This window comes from Diceros bicornis, chromosome X (genome assembly GCF_020826845.1).
Source record: "Diceros bicornis minor isolate mBicDic1 chromosome X, mDicBic1.mat.cur, whole genome shotgun sequence".
In the NCBI taxonomy this organism is placed as follows: Eukaryota; Metazoa; Chordata; class Mammalia; order Perissodactyla; family Rhinocerotidae; genus Diceros; species Diceros bicornis.
The window spans coordinates 97,125,300-97,140,847 of record NC_080781.1 but is presented as its reverse complement, the minus strand read 5'-3'; the positions used below and the strand labels follow the sequence as shown (position 1 = coordinate 97,140,847).

At 48.0% G+C, this 15,548-nt stretch overlaps 2 protein-coding genes across 3 annotated transcripts; one reads left to right on the top strand and one right to left on the bottom strand.

Annotated features, from left to right (window-relative positions):
- Positions 1–1,729: 1,729 nt before the first annotated feature.
- ZCCHC18 (zinc finger CCHC-type containing 18) lies at positions 1,730–5,278 on the bottom strand. Of its 2 annotated transcripts, XM_058536422.1 has the most exons (3): positions 5,149–5,278; positions 4,468–4,588; positions 1,730–4,046 (listed from the first exon to the last, which is right to left on the bottom strand). In XM_058536422.1, the coding sequence occupies exon 3, from the start codon at positions 3,920–3,922 to the stop codon at positions 2,714–2,716; it is 1,209 nt and encodes a 402-aa protein (XP_058392405.1). In that variant the 5' UTR covers positions 3,923–4,046; positions 4,468–4,588; positions 5,149–5,278; the 3' UTR covers positions 1,730–2,713. The 2 variants fall into 2 exon arrangements, with proteins under 2 accessions (XP_058392405.1, XP_058392406.1); XM_058536423.1 differs by having other exon boundaries at positions 1,730–4,588.
- Positions 5,279–5,477: 199 nt separating this feature from the next.
- SLC25A53 (solute carrier family 25 member 53) lies at positions 5,478–15,167 on the top strand. The gene is made up of 2 exons (XM_058536427.1): positions 5,478–5,614; positions 12,259–15,167. The coding sequence occupies exon 2, from the start codon at positions 12,290–12,292 to the stop codon at positions 13,208–13,210; it is 921 nt and encodes a 306-aa protein (XP_058392410.1). The 5' UTR covers positions 5,478–5,614; positions 12,259–12,289; the 3' UTR covers positions 13,211–15,167.
- Positions 15,168–15,548: the final 381 nt, after the last annotated feature.

Genomic DNA, 15,548 nt, shown 5'->3' with positions numbered 1-15,548 from the left:
CAGCATAAACTGTTTACCTGGGTAAATCATTCAACAAGCATGTATAGAGTAAAATTGAGAAAAGGTGAGCAAAAAGAGGAATGATATTGTAATCTAGGAGAGATGAGAGGGCAGATCACCTCCAAGGGTAGATTTAGAGAGGTGTAGGGAGGAATAAAGGGCTCTAAACCTACAAGAGTCAGGGAATGTTGGGGGCCCCTGTGGCTTTGGGGTCCTGAGTGGAGCTTCCTCCTGCCTGGGGTGGGGGAGAGATGGAGGTGGCTGCCAGGGGCCCAGAAGTGCCCCAGAGGGGTGCAAGGAGTGGGCGTCTTGAGCCTTTGCTCCTAGCCAGTTCCCAGCTAAAGTGTCGGAGGCAGAGAGGCCCTCCCGGTCTCCTTCTGGCCATGAGGGTTAAGGCGGTGAGGCTTAAGGCAAACCTGGAATGTGGGGGTGGAGGAGGGGTGATGGCAGAGCACAGGAGCCTGAGCCTCCACCCCCTCCATGAAGAGAGAGTGTAGCTCTCTCTCTTCCCCCTCCCTCTTCAAGGGAGGGGAGGGTTGTAAGGTCAGACTGTGGGGTCAAGGATGGAGCAGGAGCAAGAAAGCAAGGAGGAGCTGATGGGGGTGATTCTGGGAGGAGAAGCACTTCAAGGCAGGTCCTGGGTGTGGCAGCCCAGGGAAGGCTGCAGTGGGCTTCTTATAGTGCCTGGCTTCAACCTCTCCCTCGGGGCCTTAGCCTCGGGCCCCTTTGACTCTATTGTCCCTCTCGAGCAGGCCATCAACTGCTAGTATAGCTAGAGCCCCAACACCCTCCTTCCCTCAGGACCACACAGCCCAGGGTTCCATGTGAAACCTCTGGGTCTGCAATTCCTGCTAGGCTACCTGTCAATCTAGATGTGAGTCCCCTGCCTGGTCATGGGTCATGGTGCCCTCTCCCCTCTCCTCCTCCCCCCTAGCCATACAGCTCTATGCGTCCTCTCCTCCACACACCATCTCCCACTGCAGCGCATTCTGTCCGCTCATCCCTGTTTCCTTCCTGACAAACTTCCTCACGTCTGCATTCATTTCACTTCACTCCCTGCCTTAAATGAAATCATCCCCCTACCAACCTTGTCCTGCTCACAAGGATAGGAAGTGATATACCTACAAGGAACATGGAACCCTCAAGGACTGAAGTCACACGTCATTTTTATTCACCCTCCCATATGAGACCATGAGGTGGGGCAGGAGCTGGTGTCCAGGAAGGTCCTTCTGTGCTCTCTCTCCCCTATTAATGCTCTCAGTTCTAAAAGGGTATGAGGGCTAATTCCCACGTTTTTTCACATGCCCTGGCATCCGGATTGCTTTTCATCCTTCCCTGGCTATTCCCATTTTTGGGGTCAGGGAGAGGTTAGCCTGGAGTCCTTGGGCTGCTGGTGTCCTCTAGCTTGTAGCTAGGGTGAGGCTTTGGGGGTGCTGAGGCTCCTGGTACTGAACTCTCATGAGTAGCTGCTTTCTCTGTAATTTGGGAGGAGGCAGAAGGCAGTGTCAGCCCAAAGGACAGTCTTGTTGCCACCAGGCGTTGTCCAGAAGCAGCAGTAGCAGCAATCTAATGAATCTACCCAGGGAAGGGCAAGCGGCCTCTACCTAAAGTGAACAGGAATGGAGCCCCTGAAATACCCATTTCCCATTTTTTGACCCCACTCCCATCCCATCATCAGATTTCTCAGGATGCATTAGAGAAGAAAGCATTGGGACATTATTAGTGGGTACAGACTTTTCAAAAAATTTTCAACAGCTTTATTGTGATATAATTGACAAAACAAACAGCGCATATTTAAAGTGTATTCAAAAAATGTATAACTTTTGACACATGCATACCCCTGTGAAACCATCACCACAAGCAAAAAAAAAAAAAATATCTATTGCCTTCAAAAGTTTTCTTGTGCCTTATCTTTTGTCTTGTGCCCCACACCAGCCCATGCAACAGTGGGTGCAGATTTGACTCTGATCGAGGAGACAGGTCAGGTTTGATAAAGGGCTCTTTGGGAGATATTCAGCCCATTTCAGCTTCCCTTTTCCTCATCTGTAAATGAGGTGCATAAAAAGTCCACTTTGCAGTATGATCTCCCTCCATTATAGCTTCCATATTTAGTTTTCTTGTTTATTTTTCTTTTATATTCCTAAAAGTAATATCACACACAGAGACATTAAACTTGATGCTTATATATATTCATTGACATAGAAGTCCGCAGCATATATTGTCTGGTGAAAAAATACACAGTATAGAACAGCAGCTATATTTGATCACTTTTATCTATACATATATCTATCTGGATTCACAGGTATAGGGAAATATCCAGAAGGACATTCATCAAAAGGCTGATAATGGTTGTATACGGGTAGAGAGTTTCAGGTAATTTGTACTTTCGTTTTTGTATTTTCCTTCATTTTTGAAGGTTTAACAAAGAGTTATACTCCTTTCATAAAAAGAATAAAGTCATCAAGGAAATAGACACATACAGAAAATAGACCCTTATGCAGATGGAGGAGGGAGCAGGGACAGGTCAGGTGATCACCTCCACTTTGCTGGTATCCAGGACCTCTCCTTCCCCAAAGAAAGCCACTTTGTGGATTAATTCATGCAGATAGAAAGAAGCCTTCTGTCACCGCACCCCCCCAACACATACCGCCGTTGTTCCCATCGCTAGTCTCTGAATACAGTTAAGGGTTCACTTAGGCCTGGGTCTAGCACCTTACTGTGGTTCAGAGGGGTCACTGTGTTCGCCAGGGACCTCTCTTGATCCCTCCTCCTCTGTACGTGTCAGCTCCTGCAGGGTGATGATCAGATTCTCAAATACCTGGGCCTTGTTGCTCTCATTGTCACAGGTTTCCTTTGAGTGGCCCTCCTCACCACAATATGAACAACGGATTGTGTATTTTTGCTTCCTGGCCCTACGTATATCCTCAGGACCATCATTCTTATACCCAGAAGCACCACTGGTGGAAGGAGCTTGAGCCTGGGAACTGTTGGGAGAATCAATGACCAGAATTTGATCCTGAGGTCTGGCCCTGCCTCTGAGGTGAGGGGCATCCATGGAGGTAAGTAGAGGGTCCTGAGACTCCACCAGGATCACATCCTCATCTGAGTCATCGAGGGTATCATCTATCTCTATCACGTTGCAGTCAGCACTGCTGATCACTATTAGCTGAAGGCCCTGAAATGCCACAGGGCTTGCTGTCCTCTCCATGATTAGCTCAGATCTTTTGGGCCGCTTCAGTTTCATATAAGTGTCATCCCAATCCTCTTCCTCCCTTATCATCTTGATTAACTCCAGGAAATTAGGAAGATGCTCCTGATCACTTGCATACATCCTGAGAAGATGCTTCAGCCTGAAGCGCAGGTCCCCATTCAGCTCAGCCCCTAAAAGGAGTTGCTGCAGGCGAGTCTGGTTTGCATCTTTCTGAGCTATGACCCCTGCCTGAATAGCATTCTGGAGCTGCACCTCTAAACGGATCACATAAAGGGAGGCTTTCTCCCCTTGTGCCTGCAGAGTGTTAAAAAATTTACCATGGGCAGTGACACTGCTTTCAGACTCCCCAAATACCAATTTCATCGCGCGCAAGAAATCTGCCACGCTTAGGTTGGGGTTGGCCGCCTGGAGTAAACGCATGACCTCCCTGGCGGGGCCCCTAAGGGTTTTCATCAAGCGCTTGAGCTTTTCCTCCTCGGACATATTCCAATCTGGCAGGACCCCATTGATCTGGATCAGCCAGTTTTCAAAGGTTTCTTCCCCCTGGGCTGGCACCACCCTCCCGGAGAACAACTTCATGTTTCTTTCTGCCATGTTGACCCTTAAAGGACGAAGACTCCTCCCCAGGGACCTCAACATGGAATGGGCCCAAGGCGGCAAGGCTGTGTTCTGCCGCCAGCTATTACCCACATGTGAAATGATGCTAGCCATGACAGACGATGACGGTCTATCTGAATTTAACAAGATGCTCAAGCTTTTTAGAAAAGCCTAATGAGCAGGAGGAATCCCAAAAGCAATGTTCCCGGGTTCTGCCTTCCTTGTATCCCGGTAGGGACTGTAAAGAAAAGGAAAAAAAAGGTCTATAAGGTAGTGGACTGCAGGGAAGCAATCTGCAGTCGCTCTCGCTACCTTCCTGAACACCCTGGAATACATTGTACATTTGCCCACTGCCCCAAAAATACCCTGCAGGAGTCTGGCAATTACGACCTTCAGGAGCTAGCAGGTGTTCTCCTGCTAGCAGGGTGCTCTTCGGAGCCACATCCATCCCCTCCCGCCAGTCCTCCAGGAGCGAGGGCAACTGTTGTTTCAAATTCTTGGTGAAATAGTGTATGGAGCCAATATTGGGCTCTCAAAATAGAGTGCGATGGTCTAAGTCTCACAGATTTGTGTTAATAAATAAGATCTCCATCAAACTCATGGCCTCAGGTCTCAACCACACCCCCTTCTCCAAGTTTCCCCCGTTATTAGATTCTTACACAGCTGGGAAACCAGTGAGCGCCTTTATTTCACTCGTAGTCTCTGCAACAGGTGCCCTCCGTGAAAAAGCTCGCCTCTGTCCAGCGGGGGTTGCAGATCCCAGTCCTCAGGGTGTCAAGACTGCGGGGTCGCGGAAGGCAGGGAAGGGAAGGGTCAGAAACACGTCTCATCCCTCATCCTGCTCCCCCACCCTCAGCTTTAGCCAGACGGAAAATTCCCTCTCCCACCTTCTGAATACAAGCCAAAGCGAACCCTCCATTACATTTTCTCGGGGAAACCGTCGGCCTACCAGCTCTGCAATCAGCCACACACAATTCAAGTTTGGATTCGGCTTTGATGGCCTGCCATGGCGAAAAGGAATAGGAGTTGGACACGCACACCCACGTATTCCTCCCCGGGAAGAAATGAGGAGATGCAGAGGGAATCAAGGCGGGCAGCTTGCAATTCTCCTCGCCTCGCCCCTTCCTACCCCCTGAAAGCGCCCCCCTCAATCCAGGCAAATCCTACCCATTCAGCAACATCCATTTGAACCCCCACCTCCACCCTCAGCGCAGCTGGGCCACGAGAGTGCTCCCTACCCTGCCTCAGAGTTATCGATTCCCCAAGCCGGGAGCCGCCCAGTACTGCTGGGGCTTCCCCCTCCTCTCTCTGCGCCCAGCAATAGCGCCCCCTTTCTTTACCTGTGCTCAGCTGGAGGGCAGCAGACGCTCTGATGTGGACAGCCGCGAATGCCGCTTTCTGGTCTCTGCAGCCCTGCAGGGGAAAAGGATGACGCCTCCTCGGCCGCTAAGCGACCCAGAGCTGCTGGATGGAGCTGCCTCGCACGGCTGCCCAGCGAGGGATAGCCCAGTAGAGGCAACACGGTTCCCATGGCAGCCGCGGCCGCCCCCGCCCACCCGCTGGGCCCTCCCAGCAGCCGCTGCTTCTTTTAGCCTCTGCCCATTGAGACAAAAAAGCGTGATGAGCGGGACGGCGCGGCCAATCCGCGGGGCGCGGGGGCGGCCTCCCCGCTCAGCCTCCAGCCCCAGGCCATTGCTAGCAAAAAGGGGGAGCCGGCTGGTGGGGGCTGCGGCACACAGGCGCGGGAGCCGGCGCGGTGTCAAGTGCAGCTGGGACGCACGGACCGGGCCGATTTGCATTTTACCCGTGAGTTTGCTGCTTCCCTCTCGCTTCCCTTCTCCCTCTCCCCTTCCGCCTCGACTCTCCTCCGCGCTTTGAGACCGGATGCCTTAAACACGAGGTGGGACAGAAATCAAGTGAACAATGAGTTCCTCACCTTTGTATACGGGGAGGCGGGGAAAAAGCACTTACTGAGCGCTTTCTGCGTGCAAATGCGCTTGCACGGACGTCTCATTTATTCTTCTCAGCGGCGTTATGAGGAAGGTAGCAGCATGCCCATTTAACAGAGAGGGAACTTAAGCACCCAGGCAGTACGGTTAGGAGGTGCAGAGCTAACAGCTCACACCAAAGTCGACATGTCTGATTTCAAAGGCTGCCCCTTGTAAACAATCCTCTCTACTCTCAGATTGAGGGTTAGTGGAGAAAAGCCCAAGTGGAGACGGGAGGCCCCATTTGGAACTATGTAGAATTACTGAGCAAGGACTATTATCTCCCTTTTACAGATGAGGAAACAAAAGTTAGGCGTCTTGCCCTGCATCATACAGCAGATAAGTATCAGCATCTGATTTTGCACTCAAGTCTATTCTCTAGATTCCAACTATTTGCCCAGCTGAGCTGCCAGAGAGCATTTTTACATCAGTGGTCTCAAACCGTCTCAGTAGCAGTCTTGATGTGATGGTAGTGCTGAGGGAGGGGGTGGGAAGGCAACGGGGAGAGGTGTGGGGAAGAGGTAGGCAATTTTTATGGTACCCACTGTACAGAAGAGGAAACTGAGGCACTTTCTCTTTTTTACACTATGTTTTACACTACAACAAGCTGCCTGTTTATTAAAAAAAAAAAAAGTAAAACATGATTTCTACAGCTTATGACCCCAAAGGAGACAAAGCTCAGAGGGGTGAAATGACTTGCCTGAAATTACAAGGTGAAGCCAAAATTTGGACCAAGTCTCTCTGGTGCCAGAACCCATGCTGTTAACCGAAGTATAGGTACAAGGCTGGCTGCCTCAGAATCATTTTGGAGATCTTGTTAGAAATACAGATTCCTGAGTTCCACCTCTGGGCGATTAGGATTTACTAGGACTAGGGGTGGGGAGTGTGTTTTATATTTTTAACCAGTGTTGTAGTTAATTCTGAGGTGTAGGAAGGTTTGTGAACCACTGTGATGACACCATATCATGCTGAGGGTAATAAGTAAATGCGCCTGCTGCCAGTGTATCTGTTCACAGCGTATCTGTCATGAAGTGTAACTGCAGAGCAGAGGTTACTACCTAGGCTCCTTCCTAAAACTATTTACAAAGAATTTGGACTCTATATTTTTCTAAGTCCATAGCTTTGTAGATTTTCAGATGAGTCTGTGGCCCAGAAATGGTTAATAATCACTCCCCTACAAGCATTCTTTGTAACATCTTCATCTTTCAACTTGTACTTGAGGAAGAAGTGTGAGAAATGAAACACAATTTGACCTAACCCCCGAACCACAGCTCTCTGCCGCTGATACAGCTCTTTCATTTCCTGGCTTGAGGATAGGTTGCTAGGTTGCCCTTCTGTGAGCTCTTGAGGGGACCTCTCCTTTGCTGGATTTGGCATCACTGGCCCCAGAGAAGGAGCAACTCCATGGAAACGGCATGCAGGGCTGTCTAGAGTGAATGGGCCATGAAGCCCAGTAACTGAGAAACCTCCATTTTCCATGACTTCTGGTTCTTGGAGAGCAAGTCTTAGTTCCCTTCTGTAGATTGTGGCTAAGAGGCCCCTTGTGGGACTTGTTCTTGACTCCTGATGCTTAGAAGCAAATGAACAATCTGATGCCCCTCGACTGCTGTTGGGTTTGTCTTCAGCCCACCAAGGTACCTTACCTGCACCTTTCTGCCTTCTTATTCACAACCCCAAGACCTAGAGTTCCTTGGAGTAAACAATTCAAATTTGGAGGTGAAGCACCTTCTATATGAGTACTGTGGCTTTTCTCTTGCAGATGGATCAGTGAGGGGTGGTAGAGGGTAGAGGGTGTGAGAGGTAGAGAGAAAGCTCACCTCACACAATCAGGGGCTATGCTGGCAGTAGCTCTTGGGCTTCCTTCAGACTCTTGCTTCTGCTCTCCCCAGTACCATGACATATGATCCTGGGTCTCAGCAGACTCTTGTTCTGTGTTTAAATTGGCTTTATCACCGAATTAGGTGATCTGCAGTTGGGCCTGGTGGGGTGAGATCAAATATGACAAAGAATAGGTTTTAGAGCTCTAACAAAAAAAAAGTGAAAGGAAATGGATTGTGTAAAGGTGCCTGGATTGGGCCATTAGAACAAAGCGAGGGGCTCTTCATGCAAGGCTGGGAGGAGGATTTGCTAAGCTGGCTCCAACTGGATACAGAGCATCCCTTATCTCTGGCCTCATGTGTGAGAGTGTGTTCCAATTCATGGCTCTAATGAGACCACATTTTCCAATTTCAACAAAGAAACCTTAAAAGCTTGAAGGTTAGGAGATAAAGCTTTCAGTTGAAACAATAATAGCTGCCCTTGGCTGCCTGCCTGCTCTGTGCCAGGAACTTTCCATCTGTTGTCTGATTTAAGCTTCTCAGCAACCCTGTTGAGACAGGCATTTTTATCCCATTTTGCAGACGGGGAAACTGAGTTTAAGGGAAGTTAAGCAACTTCTATAAGGCCACATAACTCGTAAGTGGAGGCGCTGGGACTCCAGCCCAGGGCTGTCAAACTCCAAAGCCCATGAACAGCTCTTATCTGCTGTCTTCCAAACAAGCAATTTAAAGTGCACTCTGCAGACAACCCAGTGCATTAGACTGATTTCAGCCTTTAAAACAATGTAGTTGTAATCTTACCTTTATTCTTGGATTTCATTTTCTTTTTAATGAAACTACTAATATATCTTATGGAGTAACTAATATCCCGGGTACTATGCTAAGCATTTTATATACTTCATCTCATGCAACCTTCATGACAATCATTATACAGATAAGGATACTGAGGCTCAGAGAGGTGAAGAGACTTGGCCAAGGTCATAAAACTAAGAAGTCGCACAGCGAAATTCAAACACAACGCTGTCTGACTCCAGAGCCCGTGTCTTTATGCTATAATGGGCTGCAGTGGGGAAAACAAATATGGCCCTCATTCTAAATCCGTCAGCCACAGCTCTGTCTCCTCCCCACGGCCTGTGTCCCAGTGCCATGCACTGCTCATGCTTGTAAGCCTCTGTGCCTTAAGCCTCTTCGTCAGCTTAGAATGCCTGCCCTCACTCCTCAACCTAATGAGAGCCTACTTGTCAGTTAAGGATCAAGTCAGATGCTCCTCCTCAGAGAAATTTTTTAGACACTCCCTCTCTCAGGTGGACTACATTGCTCTTGCCTTTCCACTCTGACCTTGATTAGTGTACACTTTATTTTGCCTTCTAGTATAGTTTAGCTCATTGTTTACCAGTCTCCCCCACTAGATTCCCAAGCCCTTGAGGGAAGGCACCAAGTACTATTCACCTCTAGCTCTACGGTGCTTTACCCATGGTGATTTAGTGGATGATCACTACGTGTCTGTGAGCTAACCAAAGGACCAGCTGAGGGATGCCCTGAATGAACCGATGAATGGGAGGCTGGATCCTGGGGCAGTCACAGAGGCTGTCTGTCTGGACTAGACTGGCCAGGGGAGTCTGGAATCCCTGGGCTCACTTTACTAGGCTCTAAACACAGGAGGCGCATCATAGGATACAAGGGATAACTGCTCAAGGCCGACTCCAGGCCCATTCTGTGGTCCCTACTTTGGAATTCATATGAAGGAGCCAGGCTGACCAGGATTGTTTCTATGACACCTTTACACTCACAGAAGAAAGATCTTTCCTGCCTCCCATGTGAACACAGAATTTGTTCCACCATACCACTGCCTCTGGTTCCGGCTGGCTTGAGAGTGACCTGTAGGAGCACGTGCTCTGTGGAGACAGATGGTGAGGTTGGGAAGCATCTTTTTCTTTTTTTCTTTAAATACTTTTTATCAAGGCCACCATGCCATGGATGCTCAACCACTTATCTCATTTTATTCTATTAATTTTTGCAACAACCTTTGGAGGTAGGTCTATTGTCCTATTTTGTAGCTGAGAAATGGAGACTGAGTGAAGTGTCTTGCCTAAGGTCACACAGCTAAGTGGTGGAGGCAGAATTCAGTTTCGAGTCTGTCTGCCCCCAAAGCCTGGCATCTTAACAGAAAAATACATGGGAGAAAAGTGGACTCCTTCTTCCCCTGTTAAATGGAAAGAATTAGATTTATAAAATGTTGAATTAGATTTTTAAGGTAAGGTATTTCTAAATTATTGTTCACCTTTAATCCCTAAAAATGCTTGACAAAAATGGCAGAAGGAATCGGGGATATAAAAGCATAATTCCTCTATCAAATATTGGCCCAAATTCCCCTGTGTCAACCCCCTGTGATATGCACAGTATGAGGATACCTAGAGAGCGGTTCACTCTGTCTGCTCATTTTATAACTGAGGTGGATGAGGCTCCAAGATGTCAATGAATTTCTAAAGGTCATACAGGAGGTTGATAACAGATCTGGCATTTGGAATGCTGGCCTGCCAAATCCTAGCCCAGTTGTCTTTCTGCGAAGTCAGCTTGCCTTGTGCAGTTAGTCAACACATGTTTAGAGGTTACTCAGGAAAAGGTGGGAAGGAAGTGGAACATTATTGCACTCTGAGATAGAAGAGGGGACAGACATTTCCCTCACCACACATCCTTCTTTAGGTGTTGGTAAAACCTGGGGAAGAAGTCCCTTGGTAGGAGAGCTGGGGAATGTTGGGGGCCCCTGTGGCTTTGGGGTCCTGAGTGGAGCTTCCTCCTGCCTGGGGTGGGGGAGAGATGGAGGTGGCTGCCAGGGGCCCAGAAGTGCCCCAGAGGGGTGCAAGGAGTGGGCGTCTTGAGCCTTTGCTCCTAGCCAGTTCCCAGCTAAAGTGTCGGAGGCAGAGAGGCCCTCCCGGTCTCCTTCTGGCCATGAGGGTTAAGGCGGTGAGGCTTAAGGCAAACCTGGAATGTGGGGGTGGAGGAGGGGTGATGGCAGAGCACAGGAGCCTGAGCCTCCACCCCCTCCATGAAGAGAGAGTGTAGCTCTCTCTCTTCCCCCTCCCTCTTCAAGGGAGGGGAGGGTTGTAAGGTCAGACTGTGGGGTCAAGGATGGAGCAGGAGCAAGAAAGCAAGGAGGAGCTGATGGGGGTGATTCTGGGAGGAGAAGCACTTCAAGGCAGGTCCTGGGTGTGGCAGCCCAGGGAAGGCTGCAGTGGGCTTCTTATAGTGCCTGGCTTCAACCTCTCCCTCGGGGCCTTAGCCTCGGGCCCCTTTGACTCTATTGTCCCTCTCGAGCAGGCCATCAACTGCTAGTATAGCTAGAGCCCCAACACCCTCCTTCCCTCAGGACCACACAGCCCAGGGTTCCATGTGAAACCTCTGGGTCTGCAATTCCTGCTAGGCTACCTGTCAATCTAGATGTGAGTCCCCTGCCTGGTCATGGGTCATGGTGCCCTCTCCCCTCTCCTCCCCCCTAGCCATACAGCTCTATGCGTCCTCTCCTCCACACACCATCTCCCACTGCAGCGCATTCTGTCCTCCGCCCAGTGGGGACCCTATTTATTTCACAACAAAATCCCTCAGCTTCTCAGATCTGCACTGAGCATTCATTTTCCCTTGATTCCAAATTTCCTTCTTGTTCCCTGACTCCCCGTTTACCTCTCAAACCGTTTACCTGCTCCTGGACCATTCTGGGATGGGAGCAATAGTTTAGAGTCCTCGCACTGCCTCTTCCCTCTGTATAGTGGTTCTGAACGAGGGGCAATTTTGCCCCCACTCTCCAGGGGAAATATGGCAGTGTCTGGAGATATTTTTCTTTGTCATAGCTGAGTGGGTCACAAATGGTGCTATTGGCATCCAACGAGAAGAGGCCAGGATGCTGCTAAACATCCTACGGTGCACAAAATGGGCACCTACAGCAAAGAATTATCGGGCCCAAAATGTCAATAGTGTCAAGGTTCAGAACCCCTGCTCTATTATACAGCTACAGGTCTACAAGGTTAGGCTTGGAAATTGCCAGGTGTGAAGTCTTTTGGTGCCGAACTACCAGGAACAGCTACTTTTTTTCTTCCTCAACTGGTGGGTGGGGGAGGGCAGGGCGTTGCCATGAAACAGCCACAACATGGTCAGGAATCTACAGAAAGAGAGGCAAGGGAGACTCCCTGCTCCCCAAATTTACTACCAACTTTTAGAGAAAGTATCACACTGTAACTTTTGAATGTCTTTCTGCCTCTACGAGATAGTGCCACTTTTTGGAAAGAAAACAAGTTATTATTTTAGCGGTTTATTAAATGCAGAATTTCATGGGGTGAAAGTTGAATGAAATAGGTTTTGGAGCCCTCCTTCCACAATTTCACTTTCTTCAATCTTAAACCTTCTTTGAATATTAGAATATTTGCTGTGTCAGCAAAACACTAGAGAGGCGACTGTTCAGAAAAACTAACTGCCTTTGTTTTAATTTAAGGTTGATTTCTTTCTTAAGAGTGTGCCTATTTCTCAGAAATTGGCCCGAAGAGTTGCTTGTTTCCTTAGAGCTGAGTTTCTTGGGGCTCTGTTTCTAAGCAGTGAAAATGATCACCAACAGATTTAATGGTCCATCTAACTTCTTGTTTTCCACTCTTGCCAGTTTCTTGCATCTGCACCCAGTTGTATTCAGCATGGGGGAACAGGACCACTTTCCCGGGAAGGAGCTTCAGCACCGGACACGAGCAGAGGCTCCAGCAAAGAAAAGCTGGCATTCCCAGGCCTACGCCCTCGGGGCTGTTTCCAACTTTATGTCTACTTTTCTGACCTTTCCTATTTATAAGGTTGTGTTCCGGCAACAGATCCATGCTATGGCAGTGTCAGAGGCTGTGCGACAGCTTTGGCATGAAGGCCCTCAGTACTTCTACCGGGGAATCTACCCACCTCTTCTCTCCAAGACACTGCAAGGGACTTTACTGTTTGGGACTTATGACAGCCTGCTGTGCTCTCTCTCCCCTGTTGGGCCACACTCCCTGGCACACCGCTGGGCTGCAGGGCTCATGTCTGGTGTGGTGGAGGCTGTGGCACTCAGCCCCTTTGAAAGGGTGCAAAATGTGCTCCAGGATGGTCGCAAGCAAGCTCGCTTCCCCAGCACCTTCAGTATTCTCAAGGAATTCAACTCTTATGGGCTTTGGGGGCGGCTGTCCCTGGGCTACTATCGTGGTTTCTGGCCTGTCCTTCTCAGGAACAGCCTGGGGAGTGCTCTGTATTTCTCCTTCAAGGACCCCATCCAGGATGGCTTGGCAGAGCAAGGCCTGCCCCACTGGGTTCCTGCCTTGGTGTCTGGGAGTGTCAATGGAACAATCACCTGCCTGGTTCTGTATCCTCTGATTGTGCTAGTTGCCAATATGCAGTCCCAAATTGGCTGGCAGAGCATGCCAAGCCTGTGGGCCTCTGCCCAGGACGTGTGGGACACTCGGGGCCGAAAGGTGTTCCTGATCTACCGTGGAGGCTCCCTGGTCATCCTAAGGTCCAGTGTGACATGGGGCCTCACTACAGCTATCCATGACTTCCTACAGAGGAAGTCTCATTTCAGGAAAGAGCTGAAAGACTGACTAGCTGCAGGAAGTGTGGCCATGGCAACTTTGTTATTCTAAGCTTTTCCAGGTTGGTCTAAGTAGCTTACTTCTTTGGCTTGGTTACCTAATACAACCACTCTATAGCATCTTTGAACTGTCAGTGCCCTAGAGAAGTTCCCAACTACCAGCCTGTTGGGCACAGACAAAGCCCAACAGGATTCCTTGGTCAGAAAAAGAAAGTCACCTCAGTCTATCCACAGCTTCAACAGCCTCAGACTCAGGAGGACTTTGAATAACTTGTAACCCAGATGAAATGCCATTCCTTTAAGGAATCCCTTGACAATAAGAGGAAACTTTAAAAGATGATTTTAATTAGGCACTATGAGTTCTAGGACCCCTCCATTTGTCCTCCAGACCAAACTGAGCGGAAGACCAGGAACTCTAGTTTCAAAGAACTAAGCTTGACTCTTATGATGGGAATTCCATAGAACTTCTCAGATGGCTACATTTTCATGACATTGTTCACTACCCCCACCACCACTACTCTCACTTCTCAAGGTTGTAAGTCCTAGTTTCAAGGTGGCAGTTGTGGCTGGAAATCCTAAATTAGACTTGCCTCAAGGGATCAAATGTCACAGGAACTGGTGGGGCTGGAGCTGGGAGTGAGAAGAGATGTGGTCCCTGGATGGATGGAAAGAATAGACTTTGAGGAAAGAGATTTAGTTGTATGCAAAATAGGAAAATTTACTATAGATTGCTTGGTGTTATCTGCTGGGACATTTTTGATAGCAAGGCAATAACATTTCCTAGAAACCACTTGAGTTTCCCTAAGAAATCTGGAAGTGAAATGACCATATCTCTTCACAAATAACTGCATATTTTATTGCTGTGAATAAATATAGTTTCTGTGACATGAATTAAAGATCAGAAATCTTAGTCTGTCATTCAGAGCCATTCAAAATATGGTCCCCATATAACTTGCAGCATTTTATACACCATTGCCACTTAAATAGATCTCATACACCAGCCAAAGTGGACTATTATTATCTCCCCAAACATGCCACAAACTTTCCCCTAGCCATGCTTTGGCCCACACTGTTCTCTCCATCTGTAGTGTGCCTTCTCCACATGCCAGTCTGCCAAAATCCTTTTAGTTCCTCAAAGCCCAGCTCATATGCCACCTTCTCTATGGAGCCTCTTTTGATTGCCCACTGAATATGATGTTAATCTCTTGTGATGCCCCTCTCCAATAACACTTCATACATGGCACTGATTCCATTATGTCACTGATCTCATGTGGCCCCATGTTCTTTTTGGTGTTCTTCTATACCTCCTACTAGACTGTAAATCTCCTTGAAAGCAGGGATTCTTGTACACATTTTAAAATCTCCCATTGTGCCTAGGTGCTGAGTAATGTTGGCTGAATTCTTGAATTGATTGTCAAGCTGTGATACGGTCTTTCTCCTCAGGGTGCTGTCCCTTGTACATGAAGATAATGTTGACTCACTGTCAGCAAGGCACATGCCTTTGAGGTGTGATTTTCTTTTCTTTTATTACTGTATTTAGTTTTGTGCTAATGATAATGATGCTGCTGCTGATGATAATAATAACAGTAATAAAAATGACTTTCAACTGGAACATTTGATGAGTTTGTGTTATTGATGGCATGTGTGCTATTAGCAATACTATAGGAACTGAAATTTCACAAGCAGAAACATATTGCATAACTGTCTCATTCATTTCAACTCTGGAATTTTGAGGATTTACAAGATGACATATGTTGCAGATTTCCCCTTATAGATGATATCGTGATGATGACTTCCGCTTACCCCTCCTTATCGAACTGAATATGTCATTTATAATGACCTGATTATAGATCCTAGTAGTGATAATTCCTCACCGAGTAGCACAGAAATTAAAGACACAGCTGTAGGCGATATGAGATCAGAGAGCATTTACCAGCGAGGTTAACAGAAAACGGCTGGTCCAGAATAGCTGCAGACAAGTTCCCATGTCTGATCCCTGTGCAGACTTGGACAGGGTGGGACAGAACTTTGCTTGTGGATTCAAGGATGGGGAACACAAGGTCTGCAGAAGGGAAGGAAAAATAGAACAGCAGCTAGTTATATTTCAAGACTAGCTCTCAGAAGGAAGAAAACGTTATTTACAAAAATTCATAACTTAGCTATGGCTTTGGTTTTTAAGCTGAAAAGAAGGGCATAAACTACCATACTCCCCCACTCTTATCCAAGAGACGCATTTATTTCCAAGTACGCCATCGATTTCCACTTATGTCACTGTGTCAGTTCATGTCTCTTTCTTCATTTTAACTTCTTATTTAGAAATAATTTCAAACTTGTAGAGAAGTTGCCAG

Excerpts from the sequence above, each read along its gene's own strand:
- SLC25A53 (XM_058536427.1), top strand. The coding sequence starts at position 12,290 with ATGGGGGAACAGGACCACTTTCCCGGGAAGGAGCTTCAGCACCGGACA.
- ZCCHC18 (XM_058536423.1), bottom strand. The coding sequence starts at position 3,922 with ATGGCTAGCATCATTTCACATGTGGGTAATAGCTGGCGGCAGAACACA.